Source organism: Spermophilus citellus (assembly GCF_964194105.1).
Source record: "Spermophilus citellus genome assembly, chromosome: 7".
Taxonomy (NCBI): Eukaryota; Metazoa; Chordata; class Mammalia; order Rodentia; family Sciuridae; genus Spermophilus; species Spermophilus citellus.
The window spans coordinates 112,046,147-112,070,043 of NC_138188.1; the positions used below are offsets into that span (position 1 = coordinate 112,046,147).

At 41.7% G+C, this 23,897-nt stretch overlaps 1 protein-coding gene across 2 annotated transcripts in view; it reads right to left on the minus strand.

Annotated features, from left to right (window-relative positions):
- BDH1 (3-hydroxybutyrate dehydrogenase 1) overlaps positions 1-23,897 on the minus strand; it is a 50,131-nt gene that overhangs the window by 14,457 nt on the left and 11,777 nt on the right. For both annotated transcript variants that reach the window (XM_081302835.1, XM_081302836.1), the window contains exons 2-4: positions 17,278-17,403; positions 7,266-7,338; positions 6,368-6,478 (exon numbers count right to left, since the gene is read on the minus strand). In XM_081302835.1, the coding sequence (XP_081158961.1) occupies positions 6,368-6,478; positions 7,266-7,338; positions 17,278-17,360 (267 nt within the window). In that variant the 5' untranslated portion in view covers positions 17,361-17,403. The remainder of the gene's footprint in view (positions 1-6,367; positions 6,479-7,265; positions 7,339-17,277; positions 17,404-23,897) is intronic.

A 23,897-nucleotide genomic window follows, 5' to 3' on the forward strand; every position in this document is an offset into this window, starting at 1 on the left:
TGGGCAAGTGCCCTAAAGATAACTCCAGTCAGATCTCCCATTGTCCACCAGGCCCAGACAGCTGTGTCCTGCAGGGCAGAAGGATAGCCCTTTCCTTATGCAGCTGTGGGCTCTGCTCACAGATGAGCCACTCCAGCCTCATTCCCAGGCCTTTAGACTTATTTTGGTGAACATCAGCATCACACTCTAGACTCCAGGGCACAAGTGGTAGCTTTCCTGGAAGTTCTCTTGAAGCCCACTGCCCTTCACTTGAGATCAGAGTGGGGACAGCTCACAAGCCTTCCCACTCTCTAGCCTCTCAAACCACTGAGTGAGGGGTTCATCCTGGTAGAGCAGAGTCAGTCCCTCAGCACACAGGATCAGGCAGTCTCACACTGCAGGCAGGGTATAAGGACATGTGGCATATGTCATAGGTGAGCATCTTACCACATGTATTGGAACCTGCAGAGAGAGGAGCTGGCCAGGCACTGAAACATTTCCAAGATGGGCAGGAGGATCCAACGAAGAAAATGAGAAGAACCCAGAGGACATAAAGTCTAGAAGCAAAGTGTTATAAGCAAGAGTGGCTAATCTGGTCCAAAGCTGCTGCTGGGTGAATGTGGTCAGAGAAAATGTCATTGCATTTAGCAAAATGGAGGCCACAGGCATCCTTGATAAGGTCTGGGTCAGAGACATGTGGGGCCCTCCTGGCTGGGTTCTGCCTTCTTTTCCCAGCTCATCTCTCCTTCCTCCATGTGGGCATTGGGTACCAAGGCACCTCAAACAATGGTGGTACCTGGACATGCCATCTCCACTCACTTCATAGGACTTGTCTTTCCAGATGGTGATGAAATACTGCCTCTCATCAAGCCTTGATGTGTATAGAAGATCTGCTCCCTGCACCCCCTCACCTCTGCTGTTCCTGTCTCCTCTCTGCACCAGCCACAGTGGCCTCAAATACACCGGGCTCCCTTCCTCTGGGGCCTGGGGATTAGCTGTCCCCTAGATATATGCAGCCTTTGCTCCCTCATCCCTTCTGGCAAGGGAGTGCCAAGGCACCTTCTTGGTGAGGTCTTGTGTCCCTCTACCACACTCATGCTCTGCCTTCTTCCTGCTTTATTTTTCTCCATAGTTCTGGTCATCCCACAGAAAAGCAACTTACTATTTACCTCATTCCTTGTCTACATTCCTGACATAGAATGTCAACTCCACAAGGGCACAAACTTTTCCCTGAATTGTATGCAGTATGTCCAACAGAGAAAATTCTCTGCTCATTGTAAGTGCTCAACAACAATTTGTTGAATAAATAAAGAGAAGATAGGGCAAAACCTAATGCAGGTGGATTGAAAGAAAATGGGATGTGTGTGTGTATAAATATGTGAAAATATCAAGTATAAACAACCCTAAAGGGGAATGGAGAAACAGGATGTAGTATGTATAGGCTACAGTGGTGTATAGTGTGTGTGTGTGTGTGTGTGTGTGTGTGTGTATGCTGAAATGATCAAGGATCTCTCTCTCTCTCTCTCTCTCACACACACACACACACACACACACACACACACACATAGCGTTGGAGATGAAACCCAGAGCCTCAAGCATGCCAAGCACAAGCTCTACCACTAAGCTATGTCCTTAGCCACTCTGATTTGCATAACTTGTGAGATGCCAGGTAGAAGTAGTCATAAGGTAGGTAGACTTCAACAGACCCAACCTAGCAATAATCTTGTGTGTTACTTGTGGGTACCATCACCAAATCATAGAATCATAGCTACAGGAATGGAAGGGCCTAAGATCATGAAAGGCTTAAGATCATTAGGAAATTGAGGGCCAGGGAAGGGAAGTGTTTGCTCAATCTCTGGGTCAGTGTTTGCTCAATCCCCTTGAAGGTCCTCCTTCTGCAGCACACAGCAGCACATAGCAGCCTTTGCCCTGTGCTGTGGAGTCAAGCTGTGATCCTGTGTCACTAGACAAACCAGCACGATGGCACCGGTGCTAAACAGAGGACAAGGGACTTTAAAGGCACCAAATGATTTTGTGGCATCACAGCTCCTGCCAGGACTGCAGAGGCAGGTCCACATTGTGCAGAGAATCCAGGTCCAAGCATGCCACACTCATCATCTCAAGCAGGTTCTTCAATGCACTGAGGGAGGAAACACGGGGAGAGCCCATTGGAGGAGTCAATCTAAAGCCTTCCCAACTAGTTCTTTTACATCTACAAATTTTTTTCCTAAGAATTGCCAATAAAAAAAGCCTGTAATCCCAGTGGCTCAGGAGGCTGAGGCAAGAGATTACAGGTTCAAATCCAGCCTCAGCAACTAGTGAGTCCCTAAGCACTTAGCAAGACCCTGTTTCAAAATAAAAGTATAAAAAAGGGCTGGGAATGTGGTTAAGAGCCCCTGGCTTCAATCCCTGGTACCAAAAAAAAAAAAAAAAAAAAAAAGCATTGTCAACAAAAACATGTAAAGATATACATGAAAGGCTACTCACACTTTCTTGTGGTGGTGATGGTTCTGGAGATTGAACCCTTGGCCTCGCACATGATAGGCAAGTGCTCTACCACAGAGCTCTATCCCCAGCTGAGGCTTTGTTTTTAATAGCAAAAGTCACAGATGATGTTCACTTAAGTTACCTTGGGGCAACAGATTGGGAAGACTTATTCTTTTATGTCATTCCTTTCCATATTGTTTGAATTTGTTATGAATATATTGTATTATGTTTATAATTCAAAATTAGTAAAGATTCAAAAGACAAACCACTGATCTGAAACAATGTTCAAAGGATGGCAATGTGAATTGCTTTATTATTTGTTCTTATTTATTTTATTGAATATTTACATTGAACAGAGATAATATTTTATTGTTTTTTGTGGTACTAGGGATTGGACCCAGGAGTGCTCTACCACTGATCTACATGCCCAGCCCTTTATATTTATTTATTTATTTTGAGACAGGATCTCAATAAATTGTCAAGGCAAGCCTCAAACTTTTGATCTTCCTGTATCAGCCTTCTGAGTTGCTGGGATTATAGATGTGTGTCCAGCATGAGAGATTATCTTTATAAAAATATTAAAGCTAGAATGAAAAATTCTTTGGGCTGGAGATATAGCTCAGTGGTAGAGTACTTGCCGCCTAGCATATTCTTGGCCCTAGATTCAATCCTGGCATGTATGAATGCGTGCATGTGCATAAACACACACAAATCATTCCCTGGTGCTATAGTTTAAATCTTGAACATTCCCCAAAGGCCTATGTGTTGAAGGCTTGGTCTCAGGGTAACAATGTTGAGAAGTGGTAGAACTTTTAGAGGGCAGGACCTAGTGAGATGTCATGCCTTTGAAGGAAATTATGATTCCCTTCCCCTTTAGCTGTGCTTCCTAGACATGAGGTGACCAGTTCTGCTCCACCACATACTCCCACCATGATGTGCTGCCTCACAGCCCCAAAACAATAGGTTCCACCAATCGTGGACTGGAACTTCCAAAACTGTGAGCCAAAAAGAATCTTTTCCCTTTATAAGTTGATTACCTCTGGTTTTTTATTATAGTGACAGAAAGCTGACTAACATCTGGATTTCTAGTTTTCAAAATAGAAAATGTCTCACCCACTGAGCAGAGACAACAAGTTATCCCAAACACCCATTCTTCCTTTCTATAGCAGGCAAACCGTGACTTTTTAAGCAGGGTACATATTATCTTAGAATACCTACTCCATTCAACAGCCTCTCTCACAGCCAGGTAAGGTTGTGTGACTAATTTCTGTCCAACAGAATAAGAGCACAGGTGATATATATGTACAGTGTCTACATTCTGCCCTTGAAGAACAGGAGTGGGGCACTCAAAAAAGATATACATATCAAAACGATACTGAAATACAGTTCTCATTTGTCAGATTGGCAAAAATCTAAAGCACAAATGTAAGCTGTTGGTAACATTGTGTGTAAATAGGCACTGACTTACAGTACTGATAGTAATATAAAATTATATAAGCCCTACAAATTTTGGAAATATCTTTTAAAAATGACAGCATATTTTATTTACCTTCTAACCTAAGGGCAATCTCATTCCTAGAAGTTTACCCTAAAGATAAACTCCCAACAATATAAAACTACATATGTACAAGGTTATTCATTGTGGCATTATTTGTAATTGCAAAATAGAGAAAACAACCTAAGTGTGCCTCCATAAGAGACTAGTGGAGTAAATTATAATCCATCCACATAATGCAGTACTGTGAAGACCCTAAAAAAGTGAAGAAGAGCTCTGTGAAGTCACACAGTGGGACTTCCAATATGTATTGTTAGGTTAAAAAAAAAAAAGAGCACAAAAGATCTAGGCACTATGCAAACATTCCAATTTGTGTAAGAAGAGGGTAATGAAAGAATGGGGTAGAAAAGATAATGAGACAAGTAACTACTCTAGTTACCTGGGTTTTTTTTTTTTTGTTTGTTTGTTTTTGTTTTTGTATTTTTTGTATAGTTTTGACTTTATGGTTAATGTTTCACATATTCAAAAATTGAATTAAGTCGGGGCTGGGGTTGTGGCTCAGCGATACAGTGCTCACCTAGCACATGTGAGGCACTGGGTTCGATCTTCAGCACCACATAAAAACAAATAAATAAAATAAAGTTATTGTGTTCAATTACAACTAAAAAATATTTTTAAAAAAACTGAATTAAGCCAACAAGAATGGGGGAAAACAAAATACAAATGAAAAAGTGAACCATACTGTGTTTTAAATTAATAATACAAAGATAAAGAAAAACCAAAAATCAATCCAACTAACTTTTAAACATATTACTTTGTATACCTTCAATCAGTAACCAAAAACACTCTAGAGAAACCTATGTAAATAGACATAGTTTGTATATATGTATATGATTAGATATGACATCTTTGAGCTCTGTCCACTGAGAAGAACAAGGAGCAGCAATGCCCTGTGCTTCTTAGCAATGAGCACACCTAATCCCCAGATTGTGGTGTGTAAAAGGAACCAGGTACAAACACATGTCTACACAGAGACACATATGTGAGTGTTCATAGAAACATTGTTCAAAATGACCAAAAATCTAAATATCTTAATCCAAATATTCATCAACTACTGAATGGAAGTTTTAAAAGTGCAGCATATCCATATGGTAGAGTATTTTTCAGCAATGAAAAGGAATGAACTACTGATACATGTTATGACATGGACGAATCTCAAAAATATTATGCTAAGTAAAAGAAGCCTGGTGTAAGACTATGGATTATATAATTGTGTGTATGTAAAATGTCCAGAAAAAACAAATCTAAAGAGATAATAATGGTAACCTGAGGGCTTGAGGTAGATGTGGATTTAACTATAAATGGTCAAGAGGGAAAATACTAAATGAAGGGCATGCTTTAAAACTAGATTGCACAGGAGGCTGAGTCAGGAGGATCGCCAGTTCAAAGGTAGCCACAGCAACTTAGCAAGGATCTAAGCAACTTAGTGAGACCCTGTCTCAAAATAAAATATAAAAAGGGCTGGGGATGTGGCTCAGTGTTAAGTATCCCTGGTTCAATCCCCAGTACCCCCCCCCCCCAAAAAAAAAACTGGATTGCAGGGGAAATGGGGACTGAAATGGACTAAATCAAATTCCATGAATGTATGATTTTTGTCTAAAATGAAACCAACTATTATATATAACTATAGTGCTCAAAAAAACAAAACTAGATTGTAACGATAGTTAAACTAATCTCTACATCAGGGGAACAGTCCCTTAATTACTTTTGTAGCCTCATGTCCCAGTGCTTCCCTTTATACACCCTAAATCTCTCTTGATGTCCCAAAGGAGCTTCATGGTTCCAAGACTTTGCTTGGGTTAGTCCTTCTGTCTGACAGGTCATTCTTCCCAGTTTCCACTGATGAAAGCATTATTTATTCTCCACAGCCCAGGACAAATGTCACCTCCTCTATCTTGCCAGAATCAGTCCCTTCCTTCTCTGTACTCTCTTGAACATTCTTGCACGTCCCTGAGAATGCTCTTCATTCTAATTCTTCAGCTGTGACTATGCATGGTGTCCTCTCACCACCAGACAGTGAGTTCCTTGGGGCAGAGACCACGTCTTATTCTTTTACTGCACCTAGCAAAGTGTCAGGCACATCATTAACACTTGGCAAATAAATAAATGAAGGAATGGATGGATGGATGGATGGATGGATGGATGGATGGATGGAGAGATGGCTGGCTGGCTGGCTGAATGGATGGATGGAAAAGCTATGAAGAACAATGAGAAGCCAGAAGGGAAAGGTACAGGTTATTTTAAGGAAAAGATGAACCAGTGATTAGAAAAGCAATTTAAAAAAAAAAAGCTACAAAGAGTAACTACATATAAAGGATAAAGGTAAAGAAAATGGTCTTCTCTTACCTTTAACAAACAGCCAGCAAATACAAGGAAGCCTTTCGAATGCAGATGCTTGGCCAAGGAGAACCCAAATCCAGAGTCGCAGCCTGTGATCAGGACAGCTTTGCTGCCAACCTATTTTAGAAGGTCAGACCCCAAATTAGGAATGCAGGGTCCCAAGGCAGAGTGACCAGGTCCCCTACCCTCTGGATCGTAACAGTTAGTGCTGAGTAGCCCAGGCCTGGCCCTCCACTCTTGGCTGGGCTATCTGGAGAAACAGTAAACTACAACATGTACTGCAAAAGCCTGGAGTCAGAATCAGGAGACCAGGTTCCACCCAGACTCTGCCGCCAACTATCAAGGCTGCTTGGGGAAATGACCTCTGGTTTCAGGATCTCAGTTCCCTCAGTTACAATCACTATTATCATCATTGTCATCATCTTCATCATCAGAGCTCTGCTTCTCAAGTGCAATACTGACTGTGTGAAAGGCTCAGTGTCCTTCTTATCTCACAATTACCCACATAGAAAGCATGATTACTGCACCCTGTTACCAGTGAGAAAAAAGACATGTTTTCAATGACCTATGTAGTTAGCTAGAATGGAAACCAGGGCAGAGAGATTTCAGAGTCTACCTCTTAAGCCCCAACCTGCTGGGTCGGGGGGAGTTCTGGCTCCCCAGCAGGTCTCCATGATATCTCCCTGGCTGAGAGGGGCGGGAGTACCTCATCACAGCTCCTTGCAGGTCTGGGAGTTTTGGTCTCACTACTGATGTGGGGCTTAAGGGTAAGGATAAATGAGAAAGTGGTTCACAGTATCCTAACATACTAAGACCCTACTGTGAGGATGGCTCAGGGGCTGGGGTCCAGAAGGAAGGGCTCTGACCATCTGGCTGGTTCCCAGGGAATTGGACTTCCACTCACCGGGTCCACCTCACTGGCGTAAGCCCGGCGCCTGATACAGGTGAAGGAGGTAGAGCAAAACAACAGTGTGCGTCTGCAAGGAAAAAAAAAGTCATGAGCATGAGGCTAAGCTCCCACCCTAGACCTCATTCCTGCAGAAGAAGTAACTAGGACATGCTCAGCCAGCCTAGCCTAAAGCCCCATGTCCCCCACTCCAGGCTCTGGGGACAACTTGCTAGTAAAGCTGAGGGAGAAGCCCTGTTTCCACCAGGTGGCTAGGCTGGTAGAGAGTGAGCCAGCATTTGCAGTAGCCACTGCAACTACTGTACAGGAAAAGTCATCCTGAGAATAAAGCCAACCCGGAAGCACTTTTGCTGGGAGGCCCTGCCAAAACCTGACTGTCTGGTGTCCCACTCCAATAAAGTTCTACTTCCTGTTTTTCAAGGTGACACAGACAGGCAGTGTTTCAGACCAATTCAAGTGTGAAATGTTCTTTCAGAGATATATCTTTGTTAAAGCCTTCTACAAATTCAGTGTCTGCTGAATTTAATGCTGCTTCTTCATAGTTATTTTAATTAACCATTTTATTTTAAAATAATTGTAAATTCATATGCAGTTAAGAAATAATACAGGGTGTAACTCCACATTGTATACAACCACAAGAATGGGAAATTATACTCCATGTACATATAGTATATCAAAATACATTCCACTGTCATGTATAATTATGAAGAAATAAAAAATTATTTTATGTAATAAAAAGAAAGAAAGGAAGAAAAAAAGAGAGAAAACAGGAAGATGTTAGGCACCTTTTGCCCAATTTCCCTTAATGATAACATCTTGCAAAACTATACTAAAAGTCAGGGTGTCATAGTGCACCCCTGTAATCCCAGTGACTCAAAAGGCTGAGGCAGGAGGATTGCAAGTTTGAGACCAGCCTGCACAACTTGGTGAGACCCTGTCTCAAAATAAAAAAAAATTTTAAAAGGGCTGGAAATATAACTCAGTGGTAGAGTGCCTCTGGATTCAATCCCTAATATTACAAACCAAACAACTAATCATACAACAATATCACAACCAAGATATTGACATTGAAACAGTAAAAATACAGAACAATTCCAACACCACTACATGGTTCCTATGACCCTATTAGAGCCACTCCTACTCCTTCCCACCCTACCCTCCTCAACCACTAATCTGTTCTCTATAATTTTGTCATTTTAAGAATGTTATACTAACAGCAGAAAACAGTAAGTCATCTTTGGGGTTTGGCTTTTTTCATTCAACTAATTCTCTGGAGATCCACGCAGATTGTTGTATATATGGAGCTTTCTCTTTTTATTGCTAAGTAGTGCTCTGTGGCTTGGGCATTTGTTTGACTATTTACCTACTGAAGGACTTCTGGGTTGTTTCCAGTTTGGAGTTATTATGAGTAAAATTGCTATGAACATTCTAAGACAGGTTTTTGTACAAACATTACATTTTTTATTTCTCTTGGATAAATGCCCAGGAGTACAATTGTTCAGTCATGTGATAGTTGTATGTTCAGTTTTTAAAGAAACTGCTCAATTGTTTATAGCTACAGAGTGGCTGGAGCGCACATACGACATTCCCAGTAGAAATGTAGTAACCCATATCCTTGCCAGCATTCAATAGTGCCGCTAATTTTTGTTTTAGCCATGCTGAAACCTGTGTAATGATGATTTCACTGCGGTTTTAATTTGCATTTCTTTAATAGCTAATGATGTGGAACATCTCTGTGTTCATTTGCCATCTGTCTTAGTTTGGGCAACTGAAACAAAATATCAGTTTGGGCTGCTCAAACAACAAAGTGGCTTATAAAGTAGCAAACATTTTTCACAGTTCTGGTGGTCAGAAAGAACAAGATCAAAGTATCAGCAGACTATATCTTGTAAGAGGCCATTTCCTAGATACACTGATGACTTTTTCACTATAACTTCACATGGCAGAAGGGGAGGTCTTAGACCTCTTTTAGAAGGACACTAATGCCATGCCAAGGGTTCCACGTCCATGATCTAGTCACCTCCAAAGGCCCTGACTCCTAATACCAACAGCTGGGGGATAAGAGTTTGAACATATGAATCTAGGTGGAATACAAACACTAAGACCACAGCACCACCTGCATGCCCTCTCTTCATGTGTTCTGTCTATATTTTAAATGGATTATTTAGCCTTTTGCTATTGAATCTTGAGAATCCTTAAGATGTTCTAGATACCTTGGTTACATATGTGATATACAAATGTTTTCTTCTAGTCTGTAACTTGTTATTTGATCCTGTTATGAGGATAACAGGATCAAATACAGGAAAAAACTGTTTCTCTTCCTTTTTCTTTTTCCTTTTTAAAAATTTTTTATTTTTTTATTTTTTGTGGTACTAGGGATTGAACTCTGGGGTACTTTTTACCACTGAGCTAAACCCCCAGTCCTTTTTTATTTTGAGACAGGATGTCACTAACTTGTTGAGACTGGCCTTGAACTTGCAATCTTCCTGCCTCAGCCTCCCAAGTCACTGGGATTACTGGCCTGTGCCATTGCACCTGCCTACTATTTCATTTTGGTAGTCTGATTGATTAACTTTTCCTTTTATGGGTCTTGCAGCACTTGACCTATTTCTAGAACCCGAAGATTTTCTTCCATGTTTTTTCCTAAAACTTTTATAGTTTTATGTTTTGCATTTTAGTCCATGAACAATTTTGAGTTTATTCTCATGAGACTTAGGTCAAAGGATAGTTTTTGCCTATGAATTTCCAGTTGCCCCTGCATCATGTTTTGAAAAATGTTATCTTTCCTCCATTGAATCACTTTTGAACTTTTGTCAAAAACCAGTTGAATATATTTGTGTGGGTCTACTTCTGGATTATCTGTTCTGTGCTCCTACCTTATTTGCCTTTTTGAAAGTTGTTCTAGAATTCCATTTTTTTTGCTTTCCATATCAGTGATAGAATAATCTTGTTTTTATCTACAAAAAAAAATGTGACTGGGATTTTGATAGAAATGGTGCTAAACCTGTATAATCAGTTGGACAGAACTGACATCCTCACTTTGTTGAAGATGCCTCTGAATACTCCATTTATTTAAGTCTTTGACTTCTTTCATCAGTGTTGTGTAGTTTTTAGCAAACTCTGGGAATGTTTTTGTTTTATTTATACCTAAGTACTTCTCTCTGTTGTTTGCAATGCTGGGGATTTAAGCCAGGGCTTCACACATAGGCAAGTGCTATACCACTGAGCTTCAAACTGCAAACACACATTGCCCCCACCCCTGCTTTTTTTGAGTAATCATAAATGGTATTGTTTTAAATTTTGGTATCCACATGTTTGTTGCTAGTATATACAAATACAACTGATTTCTTTTTTGGAGGCAGGTACCAGGGATTGAACTCAGGAGCATTCAATTACTGAGCCACATCCCCAGCCCTATTTTGTATTTTATTTAGAGATAGGCTGTCACTGAGTTACTTAGCATCTTGTTTTTGCTGAGTCTGACTTTGAACTGGCAATCCTCCTGCCTCAGCCTCCCAAGCCACTGGGATTAGAGGTGTGAGCCACTGCACCTGGCACAAATACAATTGATTTTTGTGTTATCTTGTATGTTAAAACCTCACCAAACTCACTTATTAGTTCTGAGAGTTTGTTTGCCTTTGGGATTAGAGGTGTGAGCCACTGCACCTGGCACAAATACAATTGATTTTTGTGTTATCTTGTATGTTAAAACCTCACCAAACTCACTTATTAGTTCTGAGAGTTTGTTTGCCTTTGTGTGTGTGTGGGGGGGGGGGGGCGGGTAGATTCCTTGGGATTTCCTATGTAAATAATTATGTAATGTGCAAATAGGGACATTTTTATTTCTTCTTTTCTGATCTGTATGACTTTATTTCTGTTTTTTGTCTTATTGCCCTGGCTGGAACTTGAACACTCTGTTGGACAAGTGGTGTGAATAAACGTCTCCACCTCAGGGCAAAGTGTGGATCTTAGCTGCAGGTCTATTGTAAATGCTTTTTACTGTAGTCAGGGAGTTCCTGTTTATTTTTCTGAGCATTTGCATCATAAGTGATTGATAATTTTGCTTTTGCTTCATTGATAGATAGGATCAGGCCATTTTTCTTCTTTAGTTCACTAATTTGATTTTCAAATAATGAGCTGTTCTGACATCCCTGGAACAAACACATTTGCTCATGGTTTATAATTCTTTCTAAACAATGCTGAATTCTATTTGCTCATATTTTAAGGATTTTTTTTACACCTATATTCATGAGGAATTTGGGTCTGTAGCCTTCTTTAATCTTTTTATTGGTACTGTGTTTGGTTTTGGAATCAGGATATACCAGTTGCATAGAATGAGCTGGGAGTTACTTCTGGGTGGAGGTGAGAGTTCTGGCTCCCCAACCAGGCCTCCACTGATACCTCCCTGGCCAGGTAGAGTCACAGTGTCCTGTTTCTGCTTCCAGAGTTTACAGGAGAGTGTGTCTCATCACTGAGAGTGATGGAGAACGTCCTACCCTCCACAAGGTCTCCTCCGACACTCCCCCTCCTGAAGAGCAAAACAGAGGTGCCTATTCCTGCTGAGTGGGCTTGGTGGTCCTGGTCCCTCCTTGGTTTTCTCTGATGCTGCCCCTAGTTGGGGGTTGGGGTCCCTCTCCACAGCCTGGTGAGGTGGAAGTCTAGGCTCCTCACTGACCTTTGCTGGAGAGAAACGGGTGAGGCCACAGCTTTTTCTGTGTTTGACTGGAATAGAGCCATCATTGACTAACAGTTCTGTGTCTTGCTAGGCTGGTTCCTTGGCTAGAGAGAGAGCAAGCTTTTGTTGGGTCTTTTTGTGTCTGAGCTCATTGGTGTTTCAGGGCTGCCAGCTGCTTCAGCTCGATGTCTGGCATATGTGAAATAGAAAGAAAACCTAGAAAATGACTATTTCATTCCCTGGATCCTAAGGACCCTAGCTGGTCTGCCTTCTTTCCATCTTTTAGAGCCTTTTTATGCTCATTTCATATAACATCCAAGGTTTTTAGCTGTACTAAGCAGGAGGAATAGAGAAAAGTACATCTACTCTATCTTTCTAGAAGTGAAAATTCCTTTAGTTTATTTTTTATTATATGCAGTGTTGGGGATGAAACCCATGGCCTCGAGCACACTAAGCACATGCTTTACCACTGAGCCACACCCTCAGCCCCTCTGTTAGTTTTAAAATTAATATTAAACTAATAATAATAAGTGAAGGAAGTAGGGGCAAGTGAGTAGCTGGCAATAGGGGAGAAGAGATGGGAGAAAGATTTGTTTTTTCTGCCTACCATTTTGTGCCATTGAACTTTGTGTCATGTGATATCGTACCTATTCAAAATAGTCCATTTTTTAAAAATTTATAAAAATGTGCCATTCAAGTCAGGGCTGCGGATGTGACTCAGAGAGCACTGGCAGTGTAGTTATGGAAGCCCAGGTGATATGTACATAAAGGATCAGTATACAATTTCCTACTTTTGTATATGTTTAGGTTCTCCATAAGACAATTTTCAAAACTAACAGGGAAGATATAGATCAGTGGTAGAGCTTATGCTTTGTACCCGTGAGGTCCTGGGTTCAATCCCCAGCATCACCAAAAAAAAAAAAAAAAAAAAAAGAAAAAAGAAATTACAAGGAAGCTTTTTAAACTATTCCCATGCCTGCCCTTCTGACAAGTTAAGTCAGAATCCCCAGGGGTGAGGCACACAAGCATTCTTCTCCCCACAGTGCTCTAAGTGAGACTAACCTGCAACCAGAAGTCAAAAACTACTTTGGCTCTGGGTGTAGCTCAGTGGTGAATTGCAGACTTAGCACACTTGAGGTTCTGGGTTTGAGCCACAGCACCACAAAAATTAAAAATATAATCCAGGCCTAGTGGTGCATGCCTATAACCCAGCTTCTCTGGAAGCTAAGGTGGGAGATTACAAGTTCAACATAGCAACTGGCTAACTTGGCAAGACTCTGTCTCAAAATAAAACAATAAAAAGGGATGAGGAGGTAGCTCAGTGGTAGAGAACCTGAGTCTGTGTGAAGCCCTGAGTTCAATCCACAGTACCACAAAAATAATTGAAAAAGCAAAAGCCTAGTTCCTTAAAAGGGCAAAAACCACTTTTTTCCCTAGGGGAAAAAATAAGTAACCTGGGTCCTCAATAGTCATACCAGTCCTAGATTTCTGAGTGCTTCTACTACTACTGTTAGTGTGCTGCAGTCTTAACTGATACACTGGCCTACCAGGGCCGAGAGGGCCCCAAGGTTTTAGCCCAAAGCCCGTGGGAGAAGATTGTGTATTTCCCTGGAGGGTCCCCTCTGCTGGACAAGCACTGACAGCTATACTAGGCCAGAAGGTGAGATAAATTACATTTCCAGACAGTCAGTGCCCTTTTTGATAATCTGGGGACAGGGCTGGGGGTGGGAGGGGTGTCATTAGATTCTGAGAACAAACGCTTCCTTATTTCTGCCTAAACCAGAATGAGAGGGGTGGAAGAAGTGCATCTAGTGCTTCCTCAAGGGTCTATGGAGGATCCTGCTGCCCCTCTGAGCCCTGATATCCAGGGGCTTGCCTGGCTGCATTTAAGAGGTGCCCCCACCTCCATCTCCTGCTGACCAGGGCATTAGCTTAGACTTCTTTTTAAAAAAATCTATCTATCCATTCATTCTGGGGACTGAACCCCAGGGCATTTTATCACTGGGCTACATCCCCAATCTTTTGATTTTCTGTTGTGAGACAGGGTCTCACTAAGTTGCTGAGGCTAATCTCAAACTTGCTATCCTCCTGTCTCAACCTCCCGAGTAGGGATAACAGGTGTGCACTACTGTGCCTGGCTATTGTTCCGGCTTTTTTCCCTATCTTACCAGTCCGTGTTTCTATCTTTTTCATTGCTCCCATCACAAATTAGTAATAATAACCAGTAATCCAGATTTTTGTTGAGAATAGCCACTGAGTGAATTTGACAGACTAAACCCAACAAGATGGAGTTCAGAAGAAACAGACAGTGGTACAAGGACAGCTTAGGAGGAATGTGGTCTTACAGCAGCATCCATGAAAAAATTCAGTCATGAATCACAAGTATGATGTGGCTGCCACAAGAAGCCATGTGAGCCCAGGCTGGACAGGAAGGAACCCAGGATGAGGCTAGAAGAGTCCTTTTCCACTCTCTCTGGGGCAAGTACCCCTGGAGTACTATGTGTCACACCTGGACTGACAGAGCTAAGCACTGGTGCATGTAACAAGATCCAGAAAGTAGAGTACGGGTGGAGAATGTATGGGTAAGCCACCTGTTGTAATGTGGATATGAGGCATCCCTCAAAAGCTCCTGTGTCAATGTTCACAGGTGAAGTGATTAGATTATGAGAACTGTAACCTAATCATTGGATTAATCCAGTTGATGGATTAATAATTTGAAAGGACTGCTTTACTAGATGGTAAGTGTAGCTGAGTGGGGTGTGGCTGAAGATTGGGACATTAGGGGTGTGCCCTTGGTGTTATATCTGTCCCCTGGGCTCCTCCAATATGAAGGACTGTACACAGAGCTGTCCAAATATGGGAGGCCTGCTGGGGTAGGTACTGACTTCCCCATTGCTCGACACATTCAAATGCATGCAAACTTTGTAAGGTCACTATGAAAATGCTATCAGAGCAGGAAGATTCACCTACAGGTAGGGTCTGGAGTATGAGCCCTTTCCAACTGAGATTGAAGCAGACGATCAGGCCAGTTTTTCCGGTTTTTTTCCTTGATACTGTCATCACCCACTGTGCCAGCCTCTTTCTGCACCTGAGTCTCCCTCCTGGTCTCTGCTAATGCCTGAGGATATTTATTTATTTATTTATTTTTTAAAGAGAGAGTGAGAGAGGAGAGAGAGAGAGAGAATTTTTAATATTTATTTTTTAGTTCTCGGCGGACACAACATCTTTGTTGGTATGTGGTGCTGAGGATCGAACCCGGGCCGCACGCATGCCAGGCGAGCGCGCTACCGCTTGAGCCACATCCCCAGCCCAGCCTGAGGATATTTAATGTATTCTGACTCAGCTCTGTCCCTGGCCACCCACCCCATGGCCCTTGACCTAACTAGGCTACTTTTCAATCCACCCAGAAGATTCAGAATGACCCTGTGACAGCTTTTCTCTCCCTTCAAATGAACAAGAAGCTTAATTAACTTTCCTATGAGATCAAAACCTTTGTAAAAGTAGTTTAATGTCCTTTGGGATTATTTTATCTTCTATATAAAACAATTACCATAAATCTCTAAAAACAACCTGTGAGACAGATTTTGCCATTTTTTTTTTATGAATCACTTGGAAAAAAAAAATTGAAGTTGGACACAGTGGCACATTCCTGTAATCCCAGTGACTTGGGAGGCTAAGGGAGAAGGATCACAAGTGAGGCCCTAAGTAACTTGGCAAAAATAAAAAATAAGGCTGGGGCTGTAGCTCAGTGGCAGAGCGGCTGCCTTGCACGTGTGTGAGGCACTGGGTTTGATCCTCAGCACCACATAAAAATAAATAAACAAAATAAAGATATTGTAAAAAAAAAATAAAAAATTAAAAGGGCTGGGGATGTGGCTCAATGGTTAAGCCCCCCTGGATTCAATTCTGGATACCAAAAAACAAAATAATAATAATAATGCAGAAAATCATCTTTTGAAAAAGTCCTTTAAAGGAACAAGGTTCTGTGCTCTCTCAAATTCAATGGTTCCCTGTTCAGAGTGACCTCTGATAGCTGAAGCCCATCTCCAAGCTGAATCTCTGCTCTGGATCTCAGGCAAATGCTTTTTAAGAAAATGCTGCAAGATGTGCTGGGGATATGGCTCAGTGGGAGACTGCTTGCCTAGCATGCCTGAGGCCCTAGATTCAATCCTTAGCACCATACACACACACACACACACACACAAAAAAAGATTCTGCAGAAAGCTTCTCTATATATGTGCTTCTAAAGACACTCAGCTTTCTAGCTACTGGAACTTGAATTTAACCTGACATCCAGTCTCACTTTCCTCAAATATAACAGAAAGGTATCACTTATTTTTTCCTTTTTCAGGCTGCAAAAGAGGAAAATGCAGCTGAGCCCACTGAATTCCCTGGAAGAAGGCAATTCCAGAAGTTCTCTAAGAAGATTCAGCAGGGAATGGTGGCACATGCCTACAATCTGAGCAATCAGGAGCCCATGACAGGAGGATCATTTGAGCCTTGGAGTTCAAGATCATCCAGGGCAACATGCCTCAAAAACAAAAGCAACAACAACAAAAAACCCTTCACTTATTTAATACTTCTTTTAAATCACACCAACAGTTCAGTGAAGTCTCTGGACATTTTAACAAACTGACTTTATGTGTAAAATTTTTAAAAAGACAAAAGAAATGAGCCACATGAATACTGTGTGCCTCCAATGTGATGTGCTGAGAAAGGTACACCTCCTTCTGCAGGCTCCTTGCTAACCATGCATATCTGACTCTAAACACAAGGTAATATGCAAACCCAGACAGAGAGATTCTACAGACTGATAGTCTTCTAGAATGCTTAGGTCCTGAACGAAAAAGACCAAGGAACTGCCACAATAGGAAGAGACCAATGAGACATGACATTTAATGCAATATGGGATTCTGGGTTGTATTCTGAGACCACAGAAAGATCTATCAGTTGGCCCTTTCTGGTAAAATTTGAAAACATTCTGTAACTGGGTTAATAGTATTGTATCAATGGCAATTTCCTCATTTTGATCATTGTAATATGGTTTATTTCCTTTGGGAAAGTGATGTGAAGGGAATTTGGGAGCTTTTATAATATTTTTTGCAACTTTTGTATAATTCTAAGGTTATTTCAAAGAAAAATGGCTTTAGAGAGCATTATGAGAGCTATTCTTTGCCCTGTGAGCCTGGGAAGGGCTCCCTCTGAGGACACCTCTTGGTTTCCTTTGCTGGGAGCTGGCATGGAGACATCGCTGAGAGCGGGACTCATCACCACCAGCATCACCCAGGTGGGGAAAGCGAGACCCTCAAGGTCACTCCACCCTTCGTTGCTTACCTTGTTCCATGTTCTCCATCATAGACACTTAGAGTCTTTCCTGGGAGCTGTGACAGGGTCCTGGAGAGGCGGGCGGCCAACATGGTGGCAACAAGTGATACAATGGTCTGCTTCCTTCCTGTGGTTCTGAAACACAAGACACACCTTCAGCATCACCTCACTGCATTCGGGGGTTTAAGCAGGAAAGGCTGTTTTATTTTATTTCCGGGTTGTTAAAGTCAAACAGGGCTGGGTCTATCTGACCCAGGCCCAGTCCTGGTACCAGGCAGGCCCCTCCTCCACCTCCCTCTCAAGCTACAGCCTCAGGTGATGGCATGTCAGGAGCCAGGGGGTCTGGAAACCTGGGGTCTGGCCCTGGCTATGCCACCAACCCACTGGGAAGCCCTGAATGAGTAATCACCCACTTGTAACTTGAAGAGGTTGGGCCAGCCAGTGACCCTCAAATCAGGCTATGTAGCAACCACTGGTAGAGTCAGGGACTAGTGCCTTGGGGATGCCGACTCAATGAAGCCTGTTCCCTTGTCCAGGTTTCTGACACTTAGTAAAACATCCATCTGTGGTGACCGGGACATCAGGCTTCACTTCCAATGTGCCCATGTGCCTCTACTGCAGCTTTTGCAGCCCCACACCACTTACCATTGACCTTAGCTCTCCACCTCCCTCCCCACCCCAGCTAATATGGGGATCTGGCTCTGAGTCTAAATCATCAGAAATTCATTATAGCACGGAGTCTGAAGCTACAAAATGACAGACTCTTTATATTAAAACATATACACACTGGGAACAGTAGTGCAAACCTGCAATCCCAGCTACTGGGAATCTGAGGCAAGAGGATCACAAATTTGAGGCAAGAGGTTCACAAATTTGAGGCAAGAGGTTCACAAATTTGAGGCCAGCCTGGGCAACTTAGCAAGACCCTGTCTCAAAATCAAATGAAAAGGGCTAGGGTGTACGTCAGTAGTACAGTGTGTGCCTGGCATGCACCAGGCCCTGGGTTCAATCCCCAGTAATACAGAAAAACAGAAACAAACAAAAAACCCAAACCACAAAACACACACATATACAAACTTCCCCATCTCTTCCATTCAATGTTAAATCAAACTATTGCAACAAAGTCATATCATTTAGTGTCACTTTAAGGCTACTTAGCACCTTGACTAGTTGTGCATTATTAACTGTTGATCAAGAGGCACACTAGTTGCCTTCCTGTTCAGTTTACCACTGGTTCCTTCTGCCAAAGGAGAGGGAAGGGGAGCTTGGGAGAGAGGTTAACAAGGCAACCAGGGCCTGAAGGAGCTGTTGCTCTTTTCAAGGTCAATAAGTTCTAGCCTCACTTCTGTATGACTGGCTGTAGTTTGTTATACTATACTTACTTATAATAAGGCACTGCCTAGGAAGCAGCGCCTCCCCAGTCCAGCCCAAACCTAACTGATAACCTAGGGCAACAGGTCAGTACATCAGTTCTTTTTCTGTTACTATAATGAAATATCTGAGATTGGGTGACTTATAAATAAAAGAGGTTTATTTTGGCTCATGGATCCAGTCCAAGGACATGTGGCCACATCTGGTAATGCCTTCTTGCTGTCAGTCACAAGATAGGTCAGAACATCACATGGCAATAGATGTGTGTGAGTGTGTGTGTGTGTGTGTGTGTGTGTGTGTGTGTGTGTGTTCTGGTCTTTCTCTTCTCTCGCTTCTTATAAAGCCACCGCGATTCAATCATGATGAACTTGTTTAATCCTAATTGCTTCCCATAGCTCTACCTCTAAACAGCATGGATGGATTAAATGTTCACCCTATTAATATCTCACAATGGGGATTAAATTTCAACACATGAACCCTAGGGTTCACATTCAGACCATACCAAACCATAGTAGTCAGTAATAAGTTAACTAACCACCACAGCAAGCTCCCTGTAGGAGGCAGGTGAAGGTGTTCGATGTGTTTAATCCTTAGGAAAGGAAAACAAGCTGGGGTCTCCTTGGTTGATCTCTCCTAAACTGTGCAGTGGACTCTTGCTTCTCCTCCTGCCACTACTCACCACACTCCACTCTGAGCACTGCAGCCAGAGATATATTTTTAACACCAGAGTGACTGTGTTCCTCCCTTGCTCAGAGCCTCCTTCCCATACATGTTGGTGCTGACCTCTAGCTCCTTTCCTAACCTTGCCCAGCCTCCCTCTGCTTTGCTCACCATACTGCAGCCAACACTCACCTGTGCCAGCTCTTTCCTGCATAGACTCTTTCTAAATGGCTGATAAGGCTAAATGGCTTCAGTGTGGCTATCTTTGACTTCCTGCTTAAATATGGTTTGTCCCCTTCAAAACTCATGTTGAAACTTGGTTTTGCTTTGTTTTCCCCCTTTGAAACTTGATTGCCATTGTGGTGGTGCTGGGAGATGGGTCCTTTAAGAGGTGATCAGGTCGTTCAGAGGGATTAATGCCTCTCTGAGTGAGTTCTCTTGGAACAGCATTAGTCTCTGTTGCTGTAAGTTACTGTAAGAGTTGGTTGTTCGAGAAGCCGGGAACGCTGGGGGCGGAGAGAGTGGCGGGGCGGCGCTGGCTGTGGAGGCCGCGGCGGAGCGAGGCGTGGGAGCCCAAGGCTGAGACACACCGGAGGGAGCGGAGTGAGCACCCCGCCATCATCCCGAAATAGCGAGAAGAGGAAGATGGCTGCGGGAAGTGAGTAAGCCGCTCCATGCTCCGAGCCCCGCGCCGCCGCGTCTGAAAAGATGAGACAAACAGCTGTGAATCAGCATTAATCCATCCGGCTGAAACAACTGATTAGCCCTTCTCATCATACGGAGGTAAATGCCTACCGAGCCTTCATAAGTAGTGGCCACAGGTTCCAAACGGGGCTTGAGAGAGACAGTAAGGACCCACCCGTTGCATTGGTCGCCCGGCAAAGGGAAACGAACTGTCGCCATTTGCAAGAGACACCATTATGGCAGAGAACTGACGTCACCAGACTGCGGCGGAGGAGATAACTTCATTGAAACCTGCTGCTACAGGTGTGTAATCCTCCTAGCCTTCCCTCTCCACACATTGGGGAAACCTTAAGGGCCCCTCCCAGTTCTCCCGTGAGTGCTACAGCCAGCCTGAGGGAATCAGAGGTGGTTCAGGACTCGCGGCGCGGGACTACCGCTCCCACCAGGGCTGACTGCTGAGGTCTCTTGCACCAGCTACGGGGGAGTGGCTACCGGAGTGCAAGTAAAATTCGCTGAGGATTCTCAGCCCCAAGCTCTACAAACTTAAGGTCTGAGGGAATGGCAAACTGGAAGAGTGAGCCCAGTCGTTCATGAAAACAGGGCTCCCGGGAACAGCAGACCTGGCGTGTAGCCAGTGTTGTGGTGACAGGGGCCTGGCTAGAGGAAAAGTGGGAAGTGACTAGACACAAGAGGAGGCCCTAGGCACTCAGGATTGGAGACTTGCCCAGTCTGGGAGGAGCTGCTGCACAGTGATTGGTTCCCGCGTATTGACAGGAGAAACATGACCTGGTGGGCACAGCGCCACCTACTGGAAGAGAAGTTAATCAAACTCTAAGACGGCATTTATTAGTTTTTTTTTTTTTTTTGATTTGGGTTTTTCTTTCATCTTCATTTTTCTATCTCATTGGTTTTTTTGTTTTTTATTTATTTATTTTTTTGTTTTGTTTCTTTTTTTATTGATTATTTAAAGCATTACATAGCTCATGATATATCATCTTTCATACATTTGACTCAAATTGTGTTTTGAACTCCCATTTTCACCCCAAATACAGATTGCAGAATCACATCTGTTACATATTCACATTTTTACATAATGCCATATTAGTGACTGTTGTATTCTGCTACCTTTCCTATCCCCTACTATCCCCCCTCCCCTCCCCTCCCCTCCCATCTTCCCTCTCTACCTCCCCTGCTGTTGTTCAATTCTCTTTTTTTTATTTTTTTTTATTTTTTTTCTTTCTTTTTCTTTTTTCTCTTCTAATTTTAATTTTAATTTTTTTAATTATTATTATTATTTTTTTAAATTTTTTTCTTTTTCTAGTTCCTATTTCTTTATTCTTTTGTCTTTTCATTTTTCTTATCCCCCCTTCCTTGAATTCTACCTGCTTACTCTCATTCTCTTCAGTGACTTCTTCCCTTCCCTTCTAATACCTTTCCTCCCAAGCATCAAATAAATTTATAGGAGTAAACAGTAACTCAGCAGTCAAACAGAACAAGAAGCAACATGAGCAGCTTCAAGAAGCAAGGAAGAAAAGGAGTACAAACAATGCAGGACAGCCTAAATATTCAGGAGGACCTAGAGTCATCAGAAAAATGGTCATATAAAGAACTCAAGGAACACCTTAGACAGATGGAATGGAACCTTAAAGAGGATACAAGACAGCAAATTCAAGCAGCAAAAGAACACATTGAGAATGAATTACATAAACAGCTAAAAGAAGAAGTTAAGCATCTTTATCAGGAGATAGAGATTATAAAAAATAATCAAACAATAATTCTAGAAATGAAGGAAACGATAAACCAAATTAAAAACTCAATTGAGAGTATCACTAACAGAGTGGAGAAAGTAGAAGCCAGAACGTCAGATAATGAAGACAAAATATACCATCTTGAAAAGAGTCTAGCCAACTCAGAAAGGCTGGTAAAAAATCACGAGAAAAACATCCAAGAGTTATGGGATAACATAAAAAAACCAAACTTACGAGTCATCAGGATAGAAGAACGTACAGAGATTCAAACCAAGGGAATGAGAAACCTGCTGAATGAAATAATTACAGAAAACTTTCCAGAGATAAAAAAGGAAACAGATATACAAATTGAAGATGCATACAGGACACTGAGCACACAAAATCACAGTAGACCAACGCCAAGACACATTGTTATGAAGATATCCAATATACAGAGCAAAGAGAAAATATTAAAAGCTACAAGAGAAAGGAGACAGATTACATTCAGGGGTAAACCAATAAGGTTAACAACGGATTTTTCATCACAGACATTGAAAGCAAGAGGGTCATGGAACAATGTACTTCAAACACTGAAAGACAATGGATGCCAACCAAGAATTCTGTATCCAGCAAAATTAAGCTTCAGGTATGACAACGAAATAAAGATCTTTCATGATAAACAAAAGTTAAAAGAATTTGCAGCCAGAAAAACCAGCATTGCAAAGCATTTTGAGCAAAACACTACACGAGGAAGAAATGAAAAACAATAACCAAAACCATCAGTGGGAAGTGCCTCAGTAAAGACAGAGGGTGAGGGGAAAGATAATCACGGAGAAACAAAATAAATTTTTTTTTAAAAAAGGATAAACAATCAAACATGGATGGAAGTTCAAACCATATATCAATAGTAACTCTGAATGTTAATGGCTTAAACTCTCCAATAAAGTGACATAGGCTGGTATCATGGATTAAAAAAACAAATCCAACAATATGCTGCCTCCAGGAGACACATCTGATTGGAAAAGACATACACAGGCTGAAGGTGAAAGGATGGGAAAAAATATACCACGCACACAGTTCTCGTAAGCAAGCAGGGGTGGCCATCCTCATATCGAATAAAATCGACTTCAAGACCAAGTTAATCAAAAGGGATAAAGAAGGTCATTATATACTGTTAAAAGGAACCATTCACCAACAAGACATAACAATTATCAATATTTATGCACCAAATAATGGTGCTGCGACATTCATAAAACAAATTCTCCTCAAGTTCAAGAATCAAATAGACCACAACACAATAATTATGGGTGACTTCAACACACCTCTCTCACCATTGGACAGATCTTCCAAACAAAAGTTGAATAAAGAAACTATAGACCTCAATATCACAATCAATAACCTAGACTTAACTGACATATATAGAATATATCAACCATCATCAAATGGATATAGTTTTTTCTCAGCAGCACATGGATCCTTCTCAAAAATAGACCATATATTATGCCATAGGGCAACCCTCAGTAAATATAAAGGGGTGGAGATAATACCATGCATTTTATCTGATCATAATGGAATGAAACTGGAAATCAATGATAAAAGAAGGAAGGAAAAATCCTACATCACATGGAAAATGAACAATATGTTACTGAATGATCAATGGGTTACAGAAGACATAAGGGAGGAAATCAAAAAATTCTTAGAGATAAATGAAAATACAGACACAACATATCGGAATCTATGGGACACAATGAAAGCAGTTTTAAGAGGAAAATTCATCGCCTGGTGGTCATTCCTCAAAAAAAGAAAAAAACAACAAATAAATGAGCTCACACTTCATCTCAAAGCCCTAGAAAAGGAAGAGCAAAACAACAGCAAATGTAGCAGAAGGCGAGAAATAATTAAAATCAGAGCGGAAATCAATGAAATTGAAACAAAAGAAACTATTGAAAAAATTAACAAAACTAAAAGTTGGTTCTTTGAAAAAATAAATAAGATCGACAGACCTTTAGCCATGCTAATGAAGAGAAGAAGAGAGAGAACTCAAATTACTAACATACGGGATGAAAAAGGCAATATCACAACAGATGCTACAGAAATACAGAAGACAATTAGAAATTATTTTGAAAACCTATATTCCAACAAAATAGAAGATAGTGAAGACATCGATAAATTTCTCAAGTCATATGA